Raw genomic sequence first — 21,398 nt, 5'->3', positions numbered from 1 at the left:
GTGTCCACCCCCAGGGTCACAGTGCAGGACGTTCCGTCGTCACCAGGGCCCCTCCTGGTGCCCCTTTCTGGCTGAATTCCTACTTCCCATTTGTAACCTCCGGAAATCACTGGCTCATGTCCCCCTCTGTGGTTTTGTGATTTCGAGAGCATCATACAAATGCAGTCGTTTTCACATCTCTCTACAGATGCCCAACCAACAATCACTTTTAACCCACAAAATCACCGCAGATTGGGTGGTACCTCCCTTTTATTCACCAAAACATGGAGAGGGGTGCAGTCACCTGCCTCAGCTGTGACATTGTTGATCATCTTCCCCCAAAGGCAGTGGCTGAGCCCAGGGAGGGGACAGGAGGGGAGGGGCAGAGAGGGGAGGGACAGGGAGGGGAGGGGCGGAGAGGGGAGGGGTAGGGCCTTGGTTGCCAGTTGCCATCTCACCCACATCTTGGGGCCACCACGCACCACAGGTACATCCACTCCTTTACCCTCAGGGACCCTCATGCAGAAATGCAGAGGTGCCTTTAGAGGCATATCTCTGGGAGGCTCAGGCTCTGGGAAGGGAAGGGGGCCCTGGGGGTTTTTACTGGGCCGGGACCATTTCTGAGAAGGGAGGGGCAGCTCAGAGAAGGAGCCTGTGGTGGCCTGAGTGTCCCTCAAAGGACATGCTCCTCTCCTAGTGCCTGGAGCCTGTGAAGGGCATCTGATGGGAAAGGGTCTTTGCAGGTGTGAAGTTAAGGATCTTGACAGGAGGAGATCATTCTGGATGAAGATGGGCCCTAAATCCAATGACAAGTGTCCTTAGAAGAGACAGAAAAGGAGACACAGATGGAGGCAGAGGCTGGAGTGACACAGCCACAAGCCAGGGGTGCCTGGAGCCCCCAGCAGCTGGAAGTGGTGGGAAGGACCCTTCCCGGGAGCCGGTGGAGGGAGCACAGCCCTGCGGACCTCGGGTTTCAGACCTCGGGCTCCAGGCTGTGAGAAAGTAAATCCTGGTTGTCCTAGTCACCTGCATGTGGAGACATCAGCCTCTGGAGACTCACACAGGGCCCCATCTCGCTTTCTGCTCAGACCCTACCACCCTGGAAGGCCTCATCACTGCCCCGACTCCAGGATGCTTTTCACAGCATCTTTCACCAAGCACCTTGTGTTTGGTTCCCAGACTTGGGGGAGGGGTGGGCACCTCCTGGGCTGGGACCCCCAGCCTCTGATGTTGGCCCCAAGCTCTCCCCATCCAGCCCCCTGCCCGTCCCGAGTCACAGCTCACACATGGGAGGCCTTGGCGGGCTCCTCTAACGCTTGGAGTAGCAGGGATCTGGAAGGACAGAGGGGGCTCTCAGTGCAGGGACAGGGACCCCACAGGCACACCTCCCATCCCCACCCCGTCCCGGCTCCTGCTTGGTCCGGGAGCAGTGAGGCTGACCTTTGTTGGTCAAATCGACGATATTTTGTGAGCCAAGTCCGTACTTTTTGCAGGTTTCTTCAAATCTGCTCAGGAAGGAGGGTTCCAGCTGTGGGACCCGTGCTGGGAACAGAGTTGGTTCTGTGTGAAGCTGGGCCTTGCTGGGGGTGCTCAGGCAGTGCTGAGGCTGGGCAGGGGGTCACGCCCTGACCAGAGAGCGGCTTTGTGCCAAGTGAGATGGGAGATGACAGATTGAAGCACCCAGCACCCTAACGGTGTGTCTGTGGGAAGGAATGGCCAATGGGAACCACCTCTCCAAACCCCAGGGCCACCGCGAGACCCTCTGCCCAGGGTTGGGCCAGATTTCGGAGGAGGTGGGGTCCCCGAGGGGGTCAGAGGGGGACAGTGGAGGTACCGTAGAGCGCCAGCGTGTGGGTCTCGGTCCCGTTCCTGAAGTTCTGGAGGTGGAAGGTGATGAACAGCCTGTAGTCAGTCTCCGAGACGGCCACCGTGTTCTCGCCCTCATCTGCGTGGAGACATGGCTCAGTGTGGCCTGGCCCCACCACCCTCAGGGTCCTGTGACAGGTGTGCTGTGTGGCCGCAAGTGAGGATGCGGGGTCAAGTGGCCTTTTGAGGTGGGAGGAGAGGAGCCCACGGTGCTCACCCAGTGAAGACTGCTGCACAGGGGGTGGGCAGCGGCGGCACAGCCCCCTCCCTCCTTGTCATCGGCTTGCAGACTCTGGTGGCCCCTCAGTGGGCTCGCCCCCCAGAGCCCAGTATGACACACCTGCCTCCCTGCTTCCCCTGGGCCAGGAGCCCCCTTGGGGTTGGTGCCAGGATGGGTCCCTCCAGTTCAGGGTCAAGCTGTCAGTGCTCACCAGAATATGGCCCAGGCCCTGGAGAAAGGGGACCCCCAGCTGTGAGACCAGGAGGAGCCTGGCTTCCACTTACAGTTGATGGAGTATTCCCCATTCTTCTCTGTCTTCTCGCAGACCACGACCACGGCTACACACTCCCCCTGCACCCTGGAAGATGCCGGGAGTGGAGCTCCAGCCCCCTGGACGTGCGATGGCAAAGCGCACCCCTCCTCCAGGGCACAGGCTCTCCCTCCCAATGCCCGGGCCTCATTCCATAGCCCCGAGTTCTTGGGCTGGGCTCTGCTGCAGCCCACCGGACACCCTCATCTCCTCGAACCTCACCCCAGCCTCGGAAGGGGGGCAATTTCATCTCTATGTTTCAGGGAAGAGCACAGCGCCAGGCAGACCAAGTCCCTGCTCCCACCTCACCCCGCCCCCAGGGGTCACACGCATAGGCTCAGGCTCTCGCTGGAGCGCGAGTCAGTGAGTGTGCGAGCGTGTGTGTGCAAGAGTGAGAGTATGCGTTGGGGTGGCAGGGGCATGGGTCTTCCTGATGCCAGCTGAGACGGGCGACACGCACATGTATTGGAAATCAAATTTTAGGCTGCCGTTCTTCAAGTGTTCAATATTCCGGACGAAGACCCTCAGGTCCCCATTTTCTTTAATCCGATTCGGGTCATCTGAGGCCATGAAAATAGAGTACCAGACCCCCGAAACCTGAAGACAAAGAGCGCCAGTGGGTGGGGGGCCACGGGACAGCCCTGGGGATGCTTAGCGCCCACAGTCTTCCCTCCCAGGGCCCAGCCCCTGAGCATCCGGCTCCCAACCAGAACCTCTCTGCCCTTCCAGGGCCCCCTCTGACCCCCAGGTCTCCCCTCTGTCCCCAGATCCCCCCTTTGCCCCCAAGGTCCCCCCTCTGCTCACAGAATGCCCTCTGCCCTTCCAGGGCCCCCTCTGCCCCTCCAGGTCCCCCTCTGTCCTCTCAAGGTCCCCCTCTCCGACCTCTCCCACTGAGTCCCCCTCTTTTCCCTAGGTCTCCCCTATACTTCTAGGAACTCCTCTGTCCTCTTAGGGCCCCCATCTCCCTGCTGGCTGCCACTCCACTCTCCAGGTTTCCCCTCTGCCCTCCCAGGACCCCCTTTAACCTCTCAGGGCCCCAGTCACTCTCCCAGGCCTCCCCCGCCCGACCCTCCCGGAGTAACCCCTGCTCTCCCAGGCTGCTGTCACAGCTTGGGGAGGAGAGGTGGGCTCCCCTTGGATCAGCTGCCCTGGTCACAGGTCAGAGACTCCAGGCTGGGGGAAGACAGGTGCCTTGAAGCCTGGCCCCTTCCCCACAGACCCCGACACAGACGCACCCTGGCCATGTTGTAGTTCCTCTGCACGACGGTGCGGGGATTGAACTCCTGGGCTGCGATGAGGCTCAGCCCCAGGCTCAGCAGAAGCAGAGCCATCCTTGCCGTGGACGCCTCAGCCCTTGGCCCACCCCCTTTATACCCTGCTGCCCTGCGGCTTCCAGCCCCGCAGGGCGGCCCACTCCCTGGCCCATCCACACACATCCTGTGCCCACTGGGCATGCAGCCAAAGGCCCGGAGGCCGCTGCCCTCTCTGCCATGGGGAAGATCACCCCACTCCCTTGTGGGAGCTTCCTGGATCCGTGGGCAAAGGAACCTGCTGTCCCCTCACTGGAGGCAGGCACCTTGTCCCAAACGCAAGGGACAGCCTCTCTCTCAGCCTGCAAGAGGACCCATGGTGGCTGTGTTCATGGAGTACTGAGTGTCCCTGTTCCCCTCCCGCCCCCTCCCGCTCCTTCTCCAGCACAGCATGTGGGGCTGGAGCCAATGGTGAGTCACAGTGTCCCCAGACTCAACCGACGGCCGGGCGCTTATTCTCTCCTTATTCTCTCAGCCCAATAACGAGATGCAGACGAGCTGGGAAATAAGAGAGTTTGCTTCTGTCACCGGGTACAGGGAGAAGGTCGGGAAAATAGCACCAGACCAACTCAAAATTGCAGTTTTCCAGAGCTTCTATACCTTCGAAGCTATATGTCTACGTGTAAGTGTGCATTCATCTAAAGACACAGTGATGAACTCCTTCTAATCCATAACTAAGGCCTGAGTCCTGAAGACCTTCCTCTGGAGCCTCAGTAAATTTACTTAATCTAGAGGGGTCCAGGTATTGGGGTGATTACCCTTATCTTGTCTCCTGCTAAATCATGGAGGTTTGGGGCGTTCCTTTAGACCCCAGTAAAACTTGTTTAATCCTAAATGGGTCCTTTTAAGAATTCCTTTGTTATCTTGTCGTGCTTCAAGGCCCAGGAGAGGCCTGGGCAAAACTCTTGGTGGGCTTTTGTTACATTCCAGCCTTTGTTGAAGGGCGCTGGCCCTCTCAGCTTTTAATATTTAACTTCACCACACAGTCAGTGCTGAAACGGTTGTCATGGAGGCCGGCCTATTCAGCTGTTAGTGAGACCTGGCCTGCCACAATCCCCACTGTCAAATTATGCATGATTGCTATCATGCTTGTATATTTATTTATTACGAGAATCATGGGGGGATGGGGCATTATACTCTTTCTGGCTACTTCCTGCTGGTAGGAGGTCATTGTTACAGGGCACCAAACGCAGTGTTGGAGTGAAAGAGGTTGATTTGTTCCCAGTAGTACTCTCTGTTTCGGGGGCCTAGAGGCAGCGCCTGCTGAAATAGTATGAGCTGGAGGGATGTTTTGGAACAATGTACAACAGCAATACATTCTGCAACGTAACATGATGCCGGTGCCTACAAGTACGGCCCGGACTGCGAGGACGTTCAGCCCCGAGGGAGGCCCTCCGCTAAGCCATGGTTCGATCCAGTCATTAACTGATAACCTAGGGCTGGAGATGACCTGCATCTGTGGATGATAGCCTTTTTTCTTTTTTCTTTTTTTTTTGGAGTCTCGCTCTGTCGCCCAGGCTGGAGTGCAGCGGTGCTATCTCGGCTCACTGCAAGCTCCGCCTCCTGGGTTCATGCCATTCTCTTGCCTCAGCCTCCTGAGTAGCTGGGACTACAGGAGCCCGCCACCACGCCCGGCTAATTTTTTGTATTTTTAGTAGAGACGGGGTTTCACCATGTTAGCCAGGATGGTCTCGATCTCCTGACCTCGTGATCCACCCGCCTCGGCCTCCCAAAGTGCTGGGATTACAGGCATGAGCCACGGCGCCCGGTGGATGATAGCCTTTAATGCCAGAGAAATATTCCCGGAATTGTCAGGTACATACATGCAATATTTGGTTCTGATGAGGGCACAGGCTCCCTGCTGGGCCGCTGTTAGAATGTCTAGGGCCATTTGATTTTGCAGGATAGCTTTCCACTTATGGTACATTTCAGCATTCACAAGGAAAACACTTTGGAGACTGTCGTTTAAGGCTCACTGCGTAAAACTAGCGAGTGCCTCTGTGTGCCGTATGACCATTTCTAAGCCTATTGAGGGTGTAAAGATTGCGGCCAGATGACTGTACCCATGAAAGACTAGCCTGGTCCATCTGTTAAGCATATGTGGGAGATTGGCTGGATTTTGGATGGTTTTTACCAGGGTCCCTGTGCCCATAGGAGGCCTAGAGTGCAGCATCTCAACGTGCCCGAGGGCAGCCATGGCCATAAAATAGTGCCACAAAGCCACTGGCTTCCGTCAGGGGCATACCAATGTAGGCCAGGCCACTGGGACCAGTCGGTGGCAAACAAACCTCTTTATTGAGGGACGGGCGCAGTGACTCATGCCTGGAATCCCAGCACTTTGGGAGGCTGAGGCGGGAGGATCACTTGAGGCCAGGAGTTCAAGACCAGCCTGGCCAACATGGTGAAACCCCGTCTCTACAAAAGAAATATAAAAATTATCCAGGCGTGGTGGCGGGCACCTGTAATTTCAGCTACACGGGAGGCTGAGGCAGGAGAATCGCTTGAGCCTGGGAAGCAGAGGTTGCAGTGAGCCAAGATTGTGCCACTGCACTCCAGCCTGGGCGACAGAGACTCCGTCTCAAAAAAACAAAAAACAAAAAACAAAACCCAAATGTCTTTGTTGTAGCACTATATATGCGGCGGAATCTGTCCCATGATCCGAGTTACGTTAGGCCGGTGGTCAATGTGTGGCGGAATCCATCCCATGATTCGAGTTACGTTAGGCTGATGGTGAATGTGCAGTGGAATCCGTCCCATGATTTGAGTTACGTTAAAGCCGGTGGTCAAGGGAGGGGTTCTATTGTTTGCAGCATAAGGGGGCTATTTGGTTTCAATGTCCAGTGGAGGCAGTTAGCCAAATAAATCCATTCCAAATTCGAAGAAAGCCGTTTTTATACTGGACATTTTGTGGTATAATAGCCTGGACATCCACCTTTGGACTCAGCAAGGGCATAGCTAAAGCGGATGCATCATCCCTTGTTTTGTTCACTGAGAATGGCCTTTTGCACCCTGGATCTTCTAAAGTTTTGTGTATGGGCCACTGAGACATTTGCCCTGGTTACTCCTGTCATGTGTGACCCAGTCCAAGATTTTAGATTTCCCAAAAAGGTTTGCAGGTAAATCCAGTCCTTCCCTTGGATGGGCGACCCCCGCCAAGGCAACCCTGAGGTGCTAGAGAGGGGTGAGAGGCCACAGACCCTGCAGGAGGCTGGCTGCAGGTTATCTGCCTAGTCCTGTGCCCAGTGTGAGAGAAGATGAGAGGTAAGAGCAGGAACGATGAGAAGCATCGCAAGACGGAGCGCTAGAAGAGGAAGTCTTAGCATTTTCTGAATAGAAACTTCAGGCCTTCTAGGGGTTCTACTTCCCAGCCGTGGCCGGAGACTCCTGTGCTGCAGAGCTCTTGGCCGGCAGGGATCTTTCCACTCACATGTGATGGACCCAAGGCTTGATGCCTGCCAGCTTCAATGCTGCGCCCGTGGTCAGGAGCACGTGGTAGGGACCTTCCACTTCTCCCGTCGAGGCGGCTTCTTTCCATTCCCTCAGCAGCACTTGATCGCCAGGTAGGAGTGAGTGGCAGGTGTCTGTGGAATTCACCGCATCCGTGTTGGAAGCAAACTTATGCAAAACGTTAAGAGTTTGTCCTAAGACAGCAACATGATTCTGAATAGCCAACTCCCTATCTAGGGACACTTTGGTGGCCTGAGACAGATTAGCTGTAAAGGGTCTCCCAAAGACAGTTTCACAGGGATTTATTTTAATCCCACCTACAGGGAGCAGTGCAATGCTAAGTACCTGAGTCCATTTCAATGGAGCCTCTTGACACAACTTGGCAATGAATGTTTTTAGGCTGCGGTTCATTCTCTTAGTTTGTCCGGAAGATTGAGGTCTCTACGCTGAGTGCAGCGTCCACTTCATTTCCAATGCTTTGTTCATCTGTTGAGTTATCTCAGAGGTGCACGAAGGCCCATTATCATTTTGGATTACATCGGGGAGCCCGTATCGTGGTATGCTTTCCTTCAGCAAAACTTTACTTCGGTTGCTCATTTGGAGTGACATGGGCATGCTTCCACCCAGCCAGAGAAGGTGCCCACTAGAACTAGGAGGTATTTGTGTCCCCAGGGGCTGGTGGCATCTGTGTAAAGTCTATTTGCTGGTTTTCTGGTGAGTGCCTTCCTCTTTCTTGTTGCCCAGGCTGCCCTCAGCTATGATTATTAGGCTCATTCCGGGCGCACAGATGACAATGTTGAATGATATTCTCTAAGTGGGCCTTTAGTCCTTTCCCTTTCAAATAAGTTTGTACAAAGGCCAGCGAAGCGACTCTCTCAAAGTGCGGGCTATCGTGAACGTACTTTAACGGTGGGTGGACGAGACGCACTGCCGCCCAGACTATGCCTGTGCCGTTTCCTCTCTAGCCTCCACCCTTCCTCGTTTAGTCTGAATCCCTTATCTTCTGCAGCCTTTTTATCTTCAGAAGCATACCGGGGCTCGAGGGCTGTGAAGTCTATTTGGGAAATTAAGGGCATCTGGATTTCGATGCTGTCACTGGCTGAATGCCCGGCGGTGCGGTCTGCGAAAGCATTACCCCTTGCCACTTTGGAATTACTGCATCGATGGCCAGGGCAATGCATTACGGCTATTTCCTGTGGGGCCTTTATCGCTTCTAACTTTTTTTTTTTTTGAGATGGAGTCTCCCTCTGCCACCCAGGCTGGAGTGCAGTGGTGTGATTTTGGCTCACTGCAACCTCAGCTTCCTCAGTTCAAGCGATTCTTTTGCGATTCTCAGCCTCCCGAGTAGCTAGGATTACAGGCACGCACCACCGTGCCTGGCTAATTTTTGTATTTTTAGTAGAGATGGGGTTTCACCATTTTGGCCAGGCTCATCTCGAACTCCTGACCTCAGGTGATCCACCTGCCTCGGTCTCCCAGAGAGCTGGGATTACAGGTGTGAGCCACCACACCCGGCCCACCTCTGACAATTCTAACACTTGCTTAGCATTTTTAACTTTGGTGTTATCCGCTCTTAGCCACCCTCCTTCCCTTCAGATAGCTCTGTGGGCGTGAGCTATCATGAATGCGTACTTGGAATTAGCGTGTATGTTGGCGCTCTTAACTTGGGACCGTTGTAAGGGCGATTAACTCCGCCTTCTGCATCAAGGTTCCTGCAGATGAAGTTCTTGCCTCTGTTACCTCTGAGGAGGTCACCATGGCATACATGGTGTTTCTCTTCCCGTCGATGACCAAGCTACTCCTGTCTGCAAACAAGGTCCGTTCTGTGCACGGGAGGGCTACAGCCTTTAGGTCTGGGTGGCCGGAGGACACTTGGTCTATGACCTCTAGACAGTTACGTAGGGTTTCTCCAGCTCCTCGGTGGCAGGGAATAGTGGAGCGGGGTTTAGAGTTCCGGTGGTTTGCAGCTTTATTTCAGGGTCGTCTAAAAGGATGGCTTGATAGCTACCCAATTGGCCTGCTGTCAGTCAGTAACCTCCTTTTTGCTCCAATAACACTGACATGTGGTGGGGCACATGTATTGTGACAGGCCGCCCCAATGTCAGCTTCTCAGCTCCCTCCAGTAGCAGGCAAGCAGCAACAACTGCTCGAAGGCAGGGGGCCCAGGCAGCCCTTGGCTACCGTGTCAAGCTGCTTTGAAACGTGTGCTATGGGTTGTAACGCTTCGCCTCACCTTTGCATTAAGACTCCAAGGGCCAAAGCCAGTCTCTCATGCAGATCCAGTTGGAAGGGCTGAGGAGGATTTGGAAGCCCAAGGCGGGGGTGGAGATTCACTTACATTTCAGTTGTCGATCGAATGTTGGTGCCTTTCTTCCCCCTCGAAAGGATCGTGGTGAGCTCCTTTCAACAGTTCGTATAAGGGCTTTCCCATTAATCCATAGTTGGGAATCCAAATCCGACAAAATCCAGCCATACCTATGAAGCCGCTTAGCCGCTTTCTCCTGGCCGGCTCGCCAAATTGTACCCAGACTGAACCCGGGGTTGGGCAGCTAATTCTCACGGCTTGATAATGAGATGCAGATGAACTGGGAAAGAAGAGAGTTTGCTTCTGTAAATGGGTACTGAGAAAATAGCACCAGACCAACTCAAAATTACTAAGTTTTCCAGAGCTTATATACCTTCGAAGCTATATGTCTACGTGTAAGTGTGCATTTCCCTAAGACATAAATGATGAACTTCTTCTAATCTATAATGAACGCCTGAGTCCTGAAGACCTTCCTCTGGAGTCTCAGTAAATTTATTTAATCTAGAGGGGTCCAGGTGCTGGGATGATTACCCTTATCTTGTCTCCTGCTAAATCATGGAGGTTTGGGGTGTTCCTTTAGACCCCAATAAAACTTATTTAATCCTAAATGGGCCCCGTTAAGAATTCCTTTGTTATCTTGTCATGCTTCAAAGCCCAGAAAAGGCCTGGGCAAAACTCTTGGTGGACTTTTGTTACATTCTAACCTTTGTAGAAGGGTGCTGGCTCGCTCACCTTTTAATTTTTTTTTTTTTTTTTTTTTGTTTGAGACAGAGTCTTGCTCTGTCACCCTGGCTGGAGTGCAGTGGCGTGATCTTGGCTCACTGCAACTCTGCCTCCCTGCCTCCTGGGTTCAAGCGATTCTCCTGCCTCAGCCTCCCGAGTAGCTGGGATTACAGGCAAGTGCCACCACGCCCGGCTAATTTTTGTATTTTTAGTAGAAACGGGGTTTCATCATGTTGGGCAGGCTGGTCTTGAACTCCTGACCTCAGGTGATCCGCCTGCCTCAGCCTCCCAAAGTGCTGGGATTACAGGTGTGAGCCACTGCACCTGGCCAGCTTTTAATATTTAACTTAATCATTCAGTCAGTGCTGAAACAGTTGTTTTGGGGGCCTGCCTGTTCAGCTGTTAGTGAAACCTGTCCTGCCACAACAGCGTGGAGCCACACCTGTCCTAACTCCATCTCCTCTTTCATTGGCCAGGAAAACGATGCTGCCTGGTGCACACCTGCAGAGGCCATGCTTTGGAGGGGACCCACGTAGAACATAAGTGTCCCAGGAGGGAGGCTGAAGCCTGGTTCCAGGAGTGGCCCAGAGGATGGACATTTATGACCCTGGCGAGCAGGGTGTGCTCAGTGGTCGGCCTGGCCAAGGGATCCAGCCTGGGGCCGCTCTGCATACAGCACCCTGGGGCCCTCCCATCTGGGATCCACTTGCTTGACCCCTCGAGCTTAGAGAGGGACACCCACCGCCACCAAGCCCTCTTGTGTCAAGTTCCCTGGGGAAACCTGATGGGCGGCAGCGGCCCCCTCTGACTAGCCCCCACCCTGCTCTACTTTCTGAGTCTGAGGACAGAGGAGGGATGTGAAAGCATTTAGGGCCCTAGGCAGAGGGTCTGGGTGAGGGCGAGGGATTCTCAGGAACTTGGGGGCAGCAGAGCCTCCTCCTGAGATGTCAGAGGCGAAGATGCCCCTCATGCTGTGACATCTGTGTGAAGGAGCCTCAGCAAGACCCGGGGAAGGGTGACCAGGCAGAGGGACGGAAGGTGCAGTGCTTCAGAGGCAGCAATGAGGTGGTGCGTGGCCAGGCACAGAGAGGAGGCAGAGGCAGCAATGAGGTGGTGCGTGGCCAGGCACAGAGAGGAGGCAGAGGCCAGTGAGCCAGGGGCAGGCAGCATCAGAACTAAGCTTGGAGAGGTGGAGGGCAGAGAGCCAGGGCAGGGGCTTCCTCTCATTCCCTGTGCGGCAGGAGGCCTGCGGAGAAGTGGAATCTGCCCTGAGCTTTGCTCGTGGCTGCTGAGAAGCAGTCCTGACCGAGTCACTCCTCCCCAGGACACGGCATTTGGGAGGTGGGGCTGGATCCAGCCTGCCCAGCTGCCCCGGCTCTGCCCTCCCTGGAGAACCAACGGGGTGTTCCTGACTGAGCAGCCTACTAGGCAGGTGAGCCCTCAGCACCATCCAGACAGGCCTTCCCGGCCGCTGAGTCCCGGCCAGCTGGACAGAGGGCCCTGCCTGCAGCAGCTGCCTTAGCACTAGATGCCCCTGGGCTGTGCCTTCCTGCATCTTGCTTGGTTTCCCTTCTGTTGGAACAGAGTGGAACTTACAAGGGCAGATCTGAGTAGATGAATTCCTTTTCACAAGATTTTCACAGGAAGGTTTTCTGGCAGGTGGATTTGCAGCTAAAGTGACAGTAGATGTTATCTGGGGTGTAGGTGGAGGCTTTTCCCTGCAGCTTCCCCTGCTGTGCTCAGACAGGGATCTGTTTGGTGGAGGAGTCCTCCCCACCCCTTCCCTACCCAAGAGATAGTCATCATTAGCCGGACTCTCTAGGCACCCATGTCCTTCCCCAAATCCATCATTACCCCTTCTCTGTCTCTGTTTTAGGAACTTTTAGAGATCTTCTATTTTCTTACTCAAAACCTGCCTTCAGCCCTAGCCTGTAAGGTATTTAATGCACAGGAGAGGCGGGCAGGGCACCCCTAAAGTCCGAGGGTCTGGCTGAGTTCCTGGCACACACAGGCACAACAGGTCTCAATCAGTATGAAAGAAAGGATGAACGAGGGATGGGAATAGAAGGAGCTGTTGGGAAAGGGGTGGGAGGAAGGATCTGGGCGCCTTTCTGGGGCCAACCCGCTTCTCTTCTTTAACCATTGAAGCCCTCAAAGTCATCTCTGGAGAAAGACCACAGACAGTTTCTGGGATTCCTAGATCTGTCAAGAAGTGGCAGTCTTTACTTGTCACAGGTGAGTGACATGGGGCCAGTTTTTCCAAGGGGCTTTTATGCTGGTCTTCCATCAGTGTGGCCTTGATATTAATATTTAATTTGTAGAGAAACGCCGAACTGATTTTCTCTCTCATAATCAGCCCTGAGAATCTCACGTGCTCACCTCTTCTAGAGGGGCTGGATAGTGTTAATATCTGGTCCTGTGTCTCATGAATGCAGGTTATTTTGATTGTCATCTCATGGGTCTGAAGATGAGGCTTTAACTGCTATTTGTGTTTAAGGTTTAGTAGGCTTTGTGTCCTTTCTAGACTGGAGTCAAAGCTCTGTAACTTAATGACACAAAGTCTTTAAAAGCAATACCTAGAGTTACACAGATACTGTAACCTTATTTTTTTTAATCTCAGTTTTCAATTGGACTAACTAATTCCAATTGGACTTGAATTAGTTTTCAATTGGACTAACTAATTCAATTGGACTTGAATTAGTTAGACACATAGGAAGAGTGTGTCCTGGGTCACAAATGAAAGTTTCCAACTTCATAGAAGAATTTGAAGCCAAGAGCACAGAAGGTTATATTGAAAGAAAACATTTCCTTTAGATCTTTTCTTTTTTTTTTTTTTTGAGATGGCGTCTCACTTCGTTGCCCAGGCTGCAGTGCAGTGGCGTGATCTTGGCTCACTGCAAATTCCGGCTCCCGGGTTCAAACAATTCTCCTGCCTTAGCCTCCCAAGTAGCTGGGATTACAGGCGCCAGCCACACCTGGCTAATTTTTTTGTATTTTTAGTAGAGATGGTGTTTCACCATGTTGATCAGGCTGGTTTCGAACTCCTGACCTCATGAGGGCCGCCTGCCTCTGCCTCCCAAAGTACTAGGATTACAGGTGTGGGCCACTGTGCCTGGCTGAGATCCTTAAGATAAAATATTCTGTGGCATCAGGCCACAACAGCAGTTAGAACCTGAGGAAACTAGTTACAGGAGATCATGAGTAATTTGCAGGAGAAATTTATTTCAGGCCTTCTTGAAGGGGAGAGAAAGCTGAAAACAGTGAGATGCAATAAAAGTTAAACTTTTGCATTAAAAAAATTAAAATCTCTTGTAATTTTATTGAGTAAATCAATACCTTAATAAAATTTTGTTGTTCTAACCAATTCTTTAATTAGTGTATTTTAATATCAAAACCCAACCTCTAGAAAGACTATGGGAATTTCCTTTTAATTAGAACCAACTTGATTATATAAAGTTTTTTCATAAATTCCCTTTTTGTAAACCTTATTACCACTTACACAAACCATTTACAATACTCTTGGAGTTCCTGTTTTATCCTAAACATCCCTCTTTCTTAAATAACCAGTCATTTTATTTTAGGACAAAAAAATTACCACACAAGACTTTTTCTCATATAAAATTATTTTCCTTTCTTACCAAAAATACCTCTTCATATTTATAACATTCTTTATATCTCTCTTATGTACTGGTTCCTTTTACCTTGTGTGATGGTTAATACTTCATGTTAACTTGATTGTATTGAAGGATGCAAAGTATTGTTCCTGGGAGTGTCTGTGAGGGTGTTGCCAAAGGAGATTCACATTTGAGTCAGTGGACTGGGAGAGGCAGACCCACCCTCAATTTGGGTGGGCACTATCTAATCAGCTGCCAGCACAGCCAGAATAAAAAGCAGGCAGGCTGGGTGTGGTGGCTCATGCCTGTAATCCCAGCACTTTGGGAGGCTGAGGTGGGCGGATCACGAGGTCAGGAGATCGAGACCATCCTGGCTAACATAGTGAAACCCCATCTCTACTAAAAATACAAAAAAATTAGCCGGGCATTGTGGTGGGTACCTGTAGTCCCAGCTACTCGGGAGGTTGAGGCAGGAGAATGGCATGAACCCAGGAGGTGGAGCTTGCAGTGAGCCAAGATCGTGCTAATGCACTCCAGCCTGGGTGACAGAGGGAGACTGTCTCAAAAAAAAAAAGCAGGCAGAAGAATGTAAAAAGACTAGACTGGCCTAGCCTCCCAGCCTATATCTTTCTCCTGTGCTGGATGCTTCCTGCCCTTGAACATTGGACTCCAAGTTCTTCAATTTTGGGACTCACACTGGCTGTCCTCACTCCTCAGCTTGCAGACAGCCTACTGTGGGACCTTGTGATCATGTAAGTTAATACTTAATAAACTCCCCTTTATATGTATATATCTATCCTATTAATTCTGTCCCTCTAGAGAACCCTAACACACCTTGTTTCAAAAATGACCTTTAAATAGCCTTTGAATTAGACAAAAATTATTTCCTTTTCATAAGAACACACTATTTTTCAGAAAAATGTTTTCTCCTATAATCAAATTTTCGTTAAAAATATTGGAAATGATGCAGACATTTAACAAATATTATTTAATTTACTATAACTTTAGATTTTAAATTCTATGATGTTTATTTGTAAGCCTTTATTCCATTACATTTACCTAATTAATTTTTAATAGTTTACCTAGATTGCTTATGAAAATTATGATAGTCATATAAACCAAAAGTAAAATTGTAAGCCCCCCAACCATCTGATTGGGGGGCAACCTCCTCTCTGCCACGCGCATTCCAAAGTTAACCTGAAAAACTAGCTCAGGCCAAGATGGGAAGAGGGAGTTGGATATACCTCATTACCATCAACACAGACCTTCAGACTGAGAGGACAGACGCTTTAAGTCTGATAAGAAACATTTACAATCTATTCTCTCTGAAACCTCTGCCTGGAGGCTTCACCTGTGTGATAAAACTTTGGTCTCCACAACCCTTTATCATAACTCAGACATTCCTTTCTACTGATTTCAGGTCTTTAGGTAATAACCAACTGCTGATCAGAACATCTTTGCGTCTGCCTATGACTTGGAAGGCCCCATTTCCAGTTGTCTGGCTTTTTCTGGACTGAACCAAGGTACATCTTACATGTATCGATTGATGTCTTATGTCTCCTTCAAATGTGTGAAAAAGTTGTGGCCTAACCAGCCTGGTCACAAGTCGTCAGGACCTTCTGAGGCTGCATCATGGGTGTGAAAGGAAAATCTCTTGGGCCCCCCAAATCACTAAGCTAAAGGGAAAAGTCAAGCTGGGAACTGCTTTGGGCAAACCTGCCTCTCATTCTATTGAAAGTCATCCCTCAGCTCACTGGGTTAAATACATATTTGATTGCCTCCTTTGGAGAGGCTCATCAGAAACTTGAAAGAATACAACCATTTATCTCTTATCTACCTATGACCTGGAAGCCCCCTCCCAGCTTCGAGTTGTCCTGCCTTTCCGGACTGAACTAATGTTCATCTCACATATGTTGATTGATGTCTCATGTCTCCCTAAAATGTGTAAAACCAAACTGTGCTTGGACCACCTTGGGCACCTGTCATCAGGACCTGTGTCATGGACACGTGTCCCCAACTTTGACAAAATTAACATTCTAAATTAAATGAGACCTGTCTCAGATTTTGGGGGCTCACATGGGCATGTCCTTAACCTTGGTAAAAGAAACTTCTAAATTCACTGGGACCTGTCTCAGATATATTTTGGCTTACAGTCATCATTTAAAGTTATTTCCCTGTTGACCATTTTTATAGCCAGTGAATTTCAGGTGTTTACCTAAGTAAGAATCTTAAGGTTAAATAAATGGCTTTATTTGGCCAATAACTCGGGATTTACTGTTTTTATTAAATTAACAATATTAGACCAATAAATCTAAATAATAATGTATGTTGACAATTCTGAAGACATTTCTATTTTACCAATTTTTTTAAAGTTAGGCTATTTATTGAAGATTTACTGAAGTCATATGAACTTGAAAAGTATTTGCACTTATTTACTTAATTTATTAGCACTCCTTTATTTTTAAGCCGATTTGGTACCTTGTGGTCACAACACATAACAAAACACATGCATGCACACATAAACACACCTAAGCACGCATGTGCACACACACACACTCACACACATGCACACACAAGCACACATGCACACACACCACATGCACACACTCGCACATGCACACACTGACACACATTTGCACACACTTGCACACACTCGCACATGCACACACCACACATGCACACACACAACTCACATGCACACACCACACACTCGCACACACACATGCATACATTCACGCACACACACCACACACTTGCACATGCACATGAACACATTCACATATATGCACACTCACACTCGCACACACACCACACACTCGCACACTCACACACACACTCGCACACTCACACATGCGCATGCTTGCGCACACACACATGTGCACACGTGCACACACACACACACACACAAAGGTCCCATAGCTCTTGCCTTGGAATTCCAGCCAGGAGGTACCAATGCAAACTCACCAGTTTACCAAAGAATGGTTGGATGTGAATAGTGATTTTTATCTCAACACCAGGAGAAAGGTCCTCTAAACTAGAAAAAAAATATGTTTCATTAAGCAAACCACATCCTCATGTTTTTTTTATAAACTTCACCAAAAATGCATCTTACTTTCTTACTATTCTCTTAGAAACCCTAATTTCCAGCAAACAACCTAGGATGACTTAATTTAACACAACATGACTTTAAGATTTTCAATTACTGGAGAGAATTGTGAGACAACATTTACCAAATTAATCTTACCAAAGATTACTTAAGTCAAGTGAGCTGAAAGGCCTCTGGGCTAGCTTCTATTAGTCTACAAACACTAACTTTTCTTTAAGCCAACTAATTAGAGCCCTTTCATATGATTGGTAGTGAAATATTATTTCCATGTGACACATAAACACACAGACTTAACAGACCCAGACAGAGGCAAATCTTAGAGGTTTAAAATGTTTCACTTGCCTGTTTTCAAAGTTTTTTCTTCCCTACTTTAGACCACTAATCTCTTGATTATCTATTCCATGTCTTAAACAATTGTTAACTAGGTAACTCTAAATTTGCATCTCCAAATACACGATTTAGGTGAAGCAAGGTAAAAAATGTACATCTCAAAGGCACAGACTTGGATCTAAAAAAGGCAAGGTCTGTTATGTAAATGAAGCCATTGTCTCCCTCTTAGTTAAAGTTCCTAGTGGTTTAGATTCAGAGACAGAGATGTCCTTACAAAATGGAAATTTCCTTTAAAGACATAAATTTCCTTTACACAGAATTTTATTGAAGTGACTTAGTTTGATAGGTAGTATTTTCAGCTGAGCTTGATTAGATCACTGGCTTTACAGTGGAACCCTCTAAGGAACAGAGCCAAGAAAACATGCACAATTTTCTGATCTAAATGTGCAATGAGTGGCCCCCTGTAGTAATGACCATTTCCTGTAAACTGTCCTCAGTCTTCCCTAACGTTGTAGCTCTCATCTGCCATGACACACATGCCATGACACATGTGTCAAATCCTCTCACAGTACAGAGTGATCTCTGGTATCTCTAAAAGCCAAAGAAGTCAGGTAATGCAATACAGGAAAGCAGAACTTTAGACCTAAGAAAAACCTGCTGTGACTCTGAAAACTCCACACAGAAAGCAGAACACCCCCGCACAGGGTGAGTGGTGCCTTTATTCTGAGTTATTTAAGGATCCAAGTCATTATGATACAGGAGCGAGAAAGAAATTCAGGCAGATAAGGAGGGTAAGAGTCCTCAGCAAGGTTTCCTTTTAATAAAAAGCAGCCTCCAAATCATTTCTTTCCTAACAAAAAGCAGCCTGAAAAATCAAGCTGCAAGTATAGATAAACAAGCTAAAAGCTTACATAGGTAAATGCTAGCAGCTGTGGTGATAGAAGAGGGATACCTGGAAGCCAAGTCTGTTCAACATGGAGGTTCCCCCTTCCCTTTTCTTGGTTGCCACCTGTGCAGTAATAAAGCAGGCAATATGACACCGGACAGGTAGAGACCCCATCTGGATAATAAAAGATTAGGTTGGGTCGGCCAGCTTCTTTGTGCATATGCAAATGGCATGCCTAGTCTGACCAATCTCTCATGTCCTATGTAAATCAGATATCGCCTCCTCAAGCTCGTCTGTAAAACCTCACGCATTTCACCAAGGACCTGGAAGACCCACTCAGACGCCCCTCTCTCTCTGCAGGTGAGAGAGCTATCCTCTTTTCTCTTTCCTTTGCCTATTAAGTCTCTGATCTTAAACTCACTTCTTGTGTGTCTGCATCCTCGATTTCCCTGGTGTGAGAGGACGAACCTCAGGTATTTACCCCAGACAACAACGCCACTTCAATTAGAACCCTTCTGTAGACATTTTTTTCACTTGGTACCAAAGATGGCAAAAGGGCTTCCCCTTTTCAGGAGAAATAGGGTGGAAGAAAAATAAAAGAATAATTTTTTAAGGAAGCACATGGAGAAATCAAGTGAATGTTTTTTTTTTCTTTTTTGCAGCTTCAAGGAATTTTAGCCAATCCAGAGGCCTGTTACCCATAGTGTGGAATTCTCATTCAGATTTGACCAAGTCAGGTAAAGATGGTCAAATCCAATGGGAGAAAGACCAAAACGACAATGAAACCAAACTATATTGTTGGAAAAAAATGCTTGGTGCTGCCAAGAAAACCAGGCAGAAAATTTCTCAGCAAGGCACATTTACTTCTGCAGAAGGGTGCTGCCTGCATCAGTCACAATCGCAAGAGCACACCGAGCTGGGTAGGGCAGGGGTTTTTATCCCTAATGCAGTTCCTGTTGCTGTGTCCTTTCCCCATTGGCTGGAGTCGGACTGCACAGTCTAAACTGACCTGATTGGCTAGTGTTTGAAATTGAATAAGGCCAATTATGTGGAAAGGGAGAGGCTGGCTGTTCCTTACCAACTAGGTGGGAAGAGTTGTTTACAGAATAAGAGGTTTGCTGGTTACAGATTAAGCAGAAAAACAAGTGCTCATTACAGATTAAGCAGGAAGGGCTGTGTACAGAGCAAGAAAGACCAAGGAGGCTTTGAAGAGGAACTTATATTTCTGGCAATATGATTACTGAGCTCTCTAATGGAAGCAGAAGTGAAGACCAGCTGGGGGTCAATCTTAACTTTTAGTCATGAGGGAGGATTTTCAAGACAAAACTCCAATTCAGCTACTTACCTAGAAATGGGGCCCAGGCTGAAGACTGCTCTCTACCGTCTCAGAAACAGGAAAAGTCCCAAACTCACCTTCCCTGTTGGAATCGAGCTGAAACTCCAGAAAAGGAGTTGCTCAGCAAAAGAAATCTCAGATCTCAACTGAATGTTGGGAGATCAGGGATTCTCTGGGGTAGAAGGGGATACTCCTGGACTTCAGCAAATTGTCCTATTCATTTGAGCAATAAAGATAGCCCAAGCTGATACTGAGCATGGATAGGAGTATCTACAAAAAGAGTCAAACTTGGTAAAATATTTGAAGGGATTCATTCTGAGCCAAATATGAGTGACCACGGCCCGTGACACAGCCCTCAGGAGGGCCTGAGAACATGTGCCCAAGGCGGTTGGTTTTATACATTTTATACAAGCTTGGTTTTATGCATTTTAAGGAGGCATGAGACATCAATCAAATACATTTAAGAAATACATTGTTTTGGTCCAGAAAGGTGGACAAAGCAGGGGCTTTCACATTATAGGTAAATTTAAACATCTTCTGGTTGACAATTGGTTGAGTTTGTCTAAAGACCTGGGATTATAGAAAGGAAATATTCAGGTTAAGATAAAAGATTGTGGAGACCAAGGTTCTTTTGGAGTCTTATAGTGGCTGCCCTTAGAGACAATAGATGGCAAATGTTTCCTATTCAGAGCTTTAAAAGGTGCTAGACTTTTAGTTAATCTCTTTAGGATTGGGAGGGCCTGGAAGAAAAAGATCTAGCTATATTAATTCAGATTATTTAGAGATGCAAATTTTCCCCCACAAAGGACAACTTTACAGGGCCATTTCAAGATACGGCAAAGAAACATGTTTTAGGGGTCAAACATTTTGATTTTCTTCCTTGTCTTATAATGTTATGCCAGAGTCAGGTTGGAAAGTAAGTCACAATATATAGGGTTAAATAAAACCCAGCTAATGATAATTTATGATTTGTATGGCATGACTCCCCAGGCCCCTTAGATAGGAATTTGGGCATGATAAAAAATCAGTTTAAGGAGAATCGCTTGAACCTGGGAGGCAGAGGTTGCAGTGAGCCGAGATCATGCCACTGCACTCCAACCTGGGTGAAAGAACAAGACTCGGTCTCAAAAAAAAAAAAAAAAATCAGAGTTTAGTCCTCAGGAGATTTGTCAAAGGACCATCTCCACTCAGAGTTCCTTCTGTTGGTCACAATTTGTAAGCCAAAAAGTGTCTGAGACAGGTCTTAATCAATTCAGAAGTTTATTTTGCCAATGTTAAGGAAAAGAAAACCAGAATCACAGAAACAGTCTGCGGTCTGTGTCTTTCTCCAAAGATGACTTTGAGGGCCTCAATATTTAAAAGGGAGAAGTGGGCTGGTGGGGAAAAGAAGGAGGGTGTGGCCATCCACAGGTTGCAAGAGAAAAGGAACATGTAGGGGAACAGTCAATCATGTATTTGTCTTGTGCTCAGTAAATCCATGCTTTTCATAAGGTCAGGTGAACATGGAGTAGCTACCTGTGAAGATACTTAACCTTTTATCTGTAGCTTTCTGCTTAGGAACAAAAGGAGAGGCAGCTTCTTATATGACTCAGCTTCCAGCCTAATTTTTTTTCTTTTGGGTGAGTGAAATGAGGTCCCAAGTTTTTTATTTTCCTTTCACAAATCAATTTTTTAAAAAGAAAGTATCATTTAAAATAGCACCAAAAATGAAATACTAGACATACATTTTTACTGAAACATGTTCAGAATTTGCATGCTGAAAACTACAAAACGAACAACTCTTGACGTTCTTTAGGTTCTTATTTGATAGAAAAGTGTTCTCCATTTTTACTTCCAATGTCCCATTTTTTTGGTATCTCTTATAAACAGTATGTTATTGACTTTTTGAAATGTTGTCTAAGAGTCATTTTCTTTAAACTGGAGAGAATAACCAAATTACATTTGCTGTCATTGCTGTTGTAGAAAA

The 21,398-nt window shown here is 48.4% G+C and overlaps 1 protein-coding gene across 1 annotated transcript; it reads right to left on the bottom strand.

The window, feature by feature from the left end:
• Nucleotides 1-233: 233 nt before the first annotated feature.
• On the bottom strand, nucleotides 234-3,709 carry LCN9 (lipocalin 9). Its single transcript, XM_054502143.2, has 7 exons — nucleotides 3,611-3,709; nucleotides 2,836-2,972; nucleotides 2,350-2,423; nucleotides 1,814-1,924; nucleotides 1,420-1,521; nucleotides 1,264-1,311; nucleotides 234-796 (listed from the first exon to the last, which is right to left on the bottom strand). Exons 1-6 carry the CDS (start codon nucleotides 3,704-3,706, stop codon nucleotides 1,289-1,291), a joined length of 543 nt encoding a protein of 180 aa, XP_054358118.2. The 5' UTR covers nucleotides 3,707-3,709; the 3' UTR covers nucleotides 234-796; nucleotides 1,264-1,288.
• Between the last annotated feature and the right edge of the window lie 17,689 nt (nucleotides 3,710-21,398).

The sequence above is a fragment of the Pongo pygmaeus genome, chromosome 13 (genome assembly GCF_028885625.2).
Source record: "Pongo pygmaeus isolate AG05252 chromosome 13, NHGRI_mPonPyg2-v2.0_pri, whole genome shotgun sequence".
Lineage (NCBI taxonomy): Eukaryota > Metazoa > Chordata > Mammalia > Primates > Hominidae > Pongo > Pongo pygmaeus.
This window is presented reverse-complemented; position numbering and strand designations above follow the sequence as displayed.

Coding starts and splice junctions, on each gene's coding strand:
- LCN9 (XM_054502143.2), bottom strand. CDS start 3,706: ATGGCTCTGCTTCTGCTGAGCCTGGGGCTGAGCCTCATCGCAGCCCAG. Junction 1,925..2,349: donor TGGGGAATACTCCATCAACT/GTAAGTGGAAGC, acceptor GTCTCCACGCAG/ATGAGGGCGAGAACACGGTG. Junction 1,312..1,419: donor CGTCGATTTGACCAACAAAG/GTCAGCCTCACT, acceptor CTGTCCTTCCAG/ATCCCTGCTACTCCAAGCGT.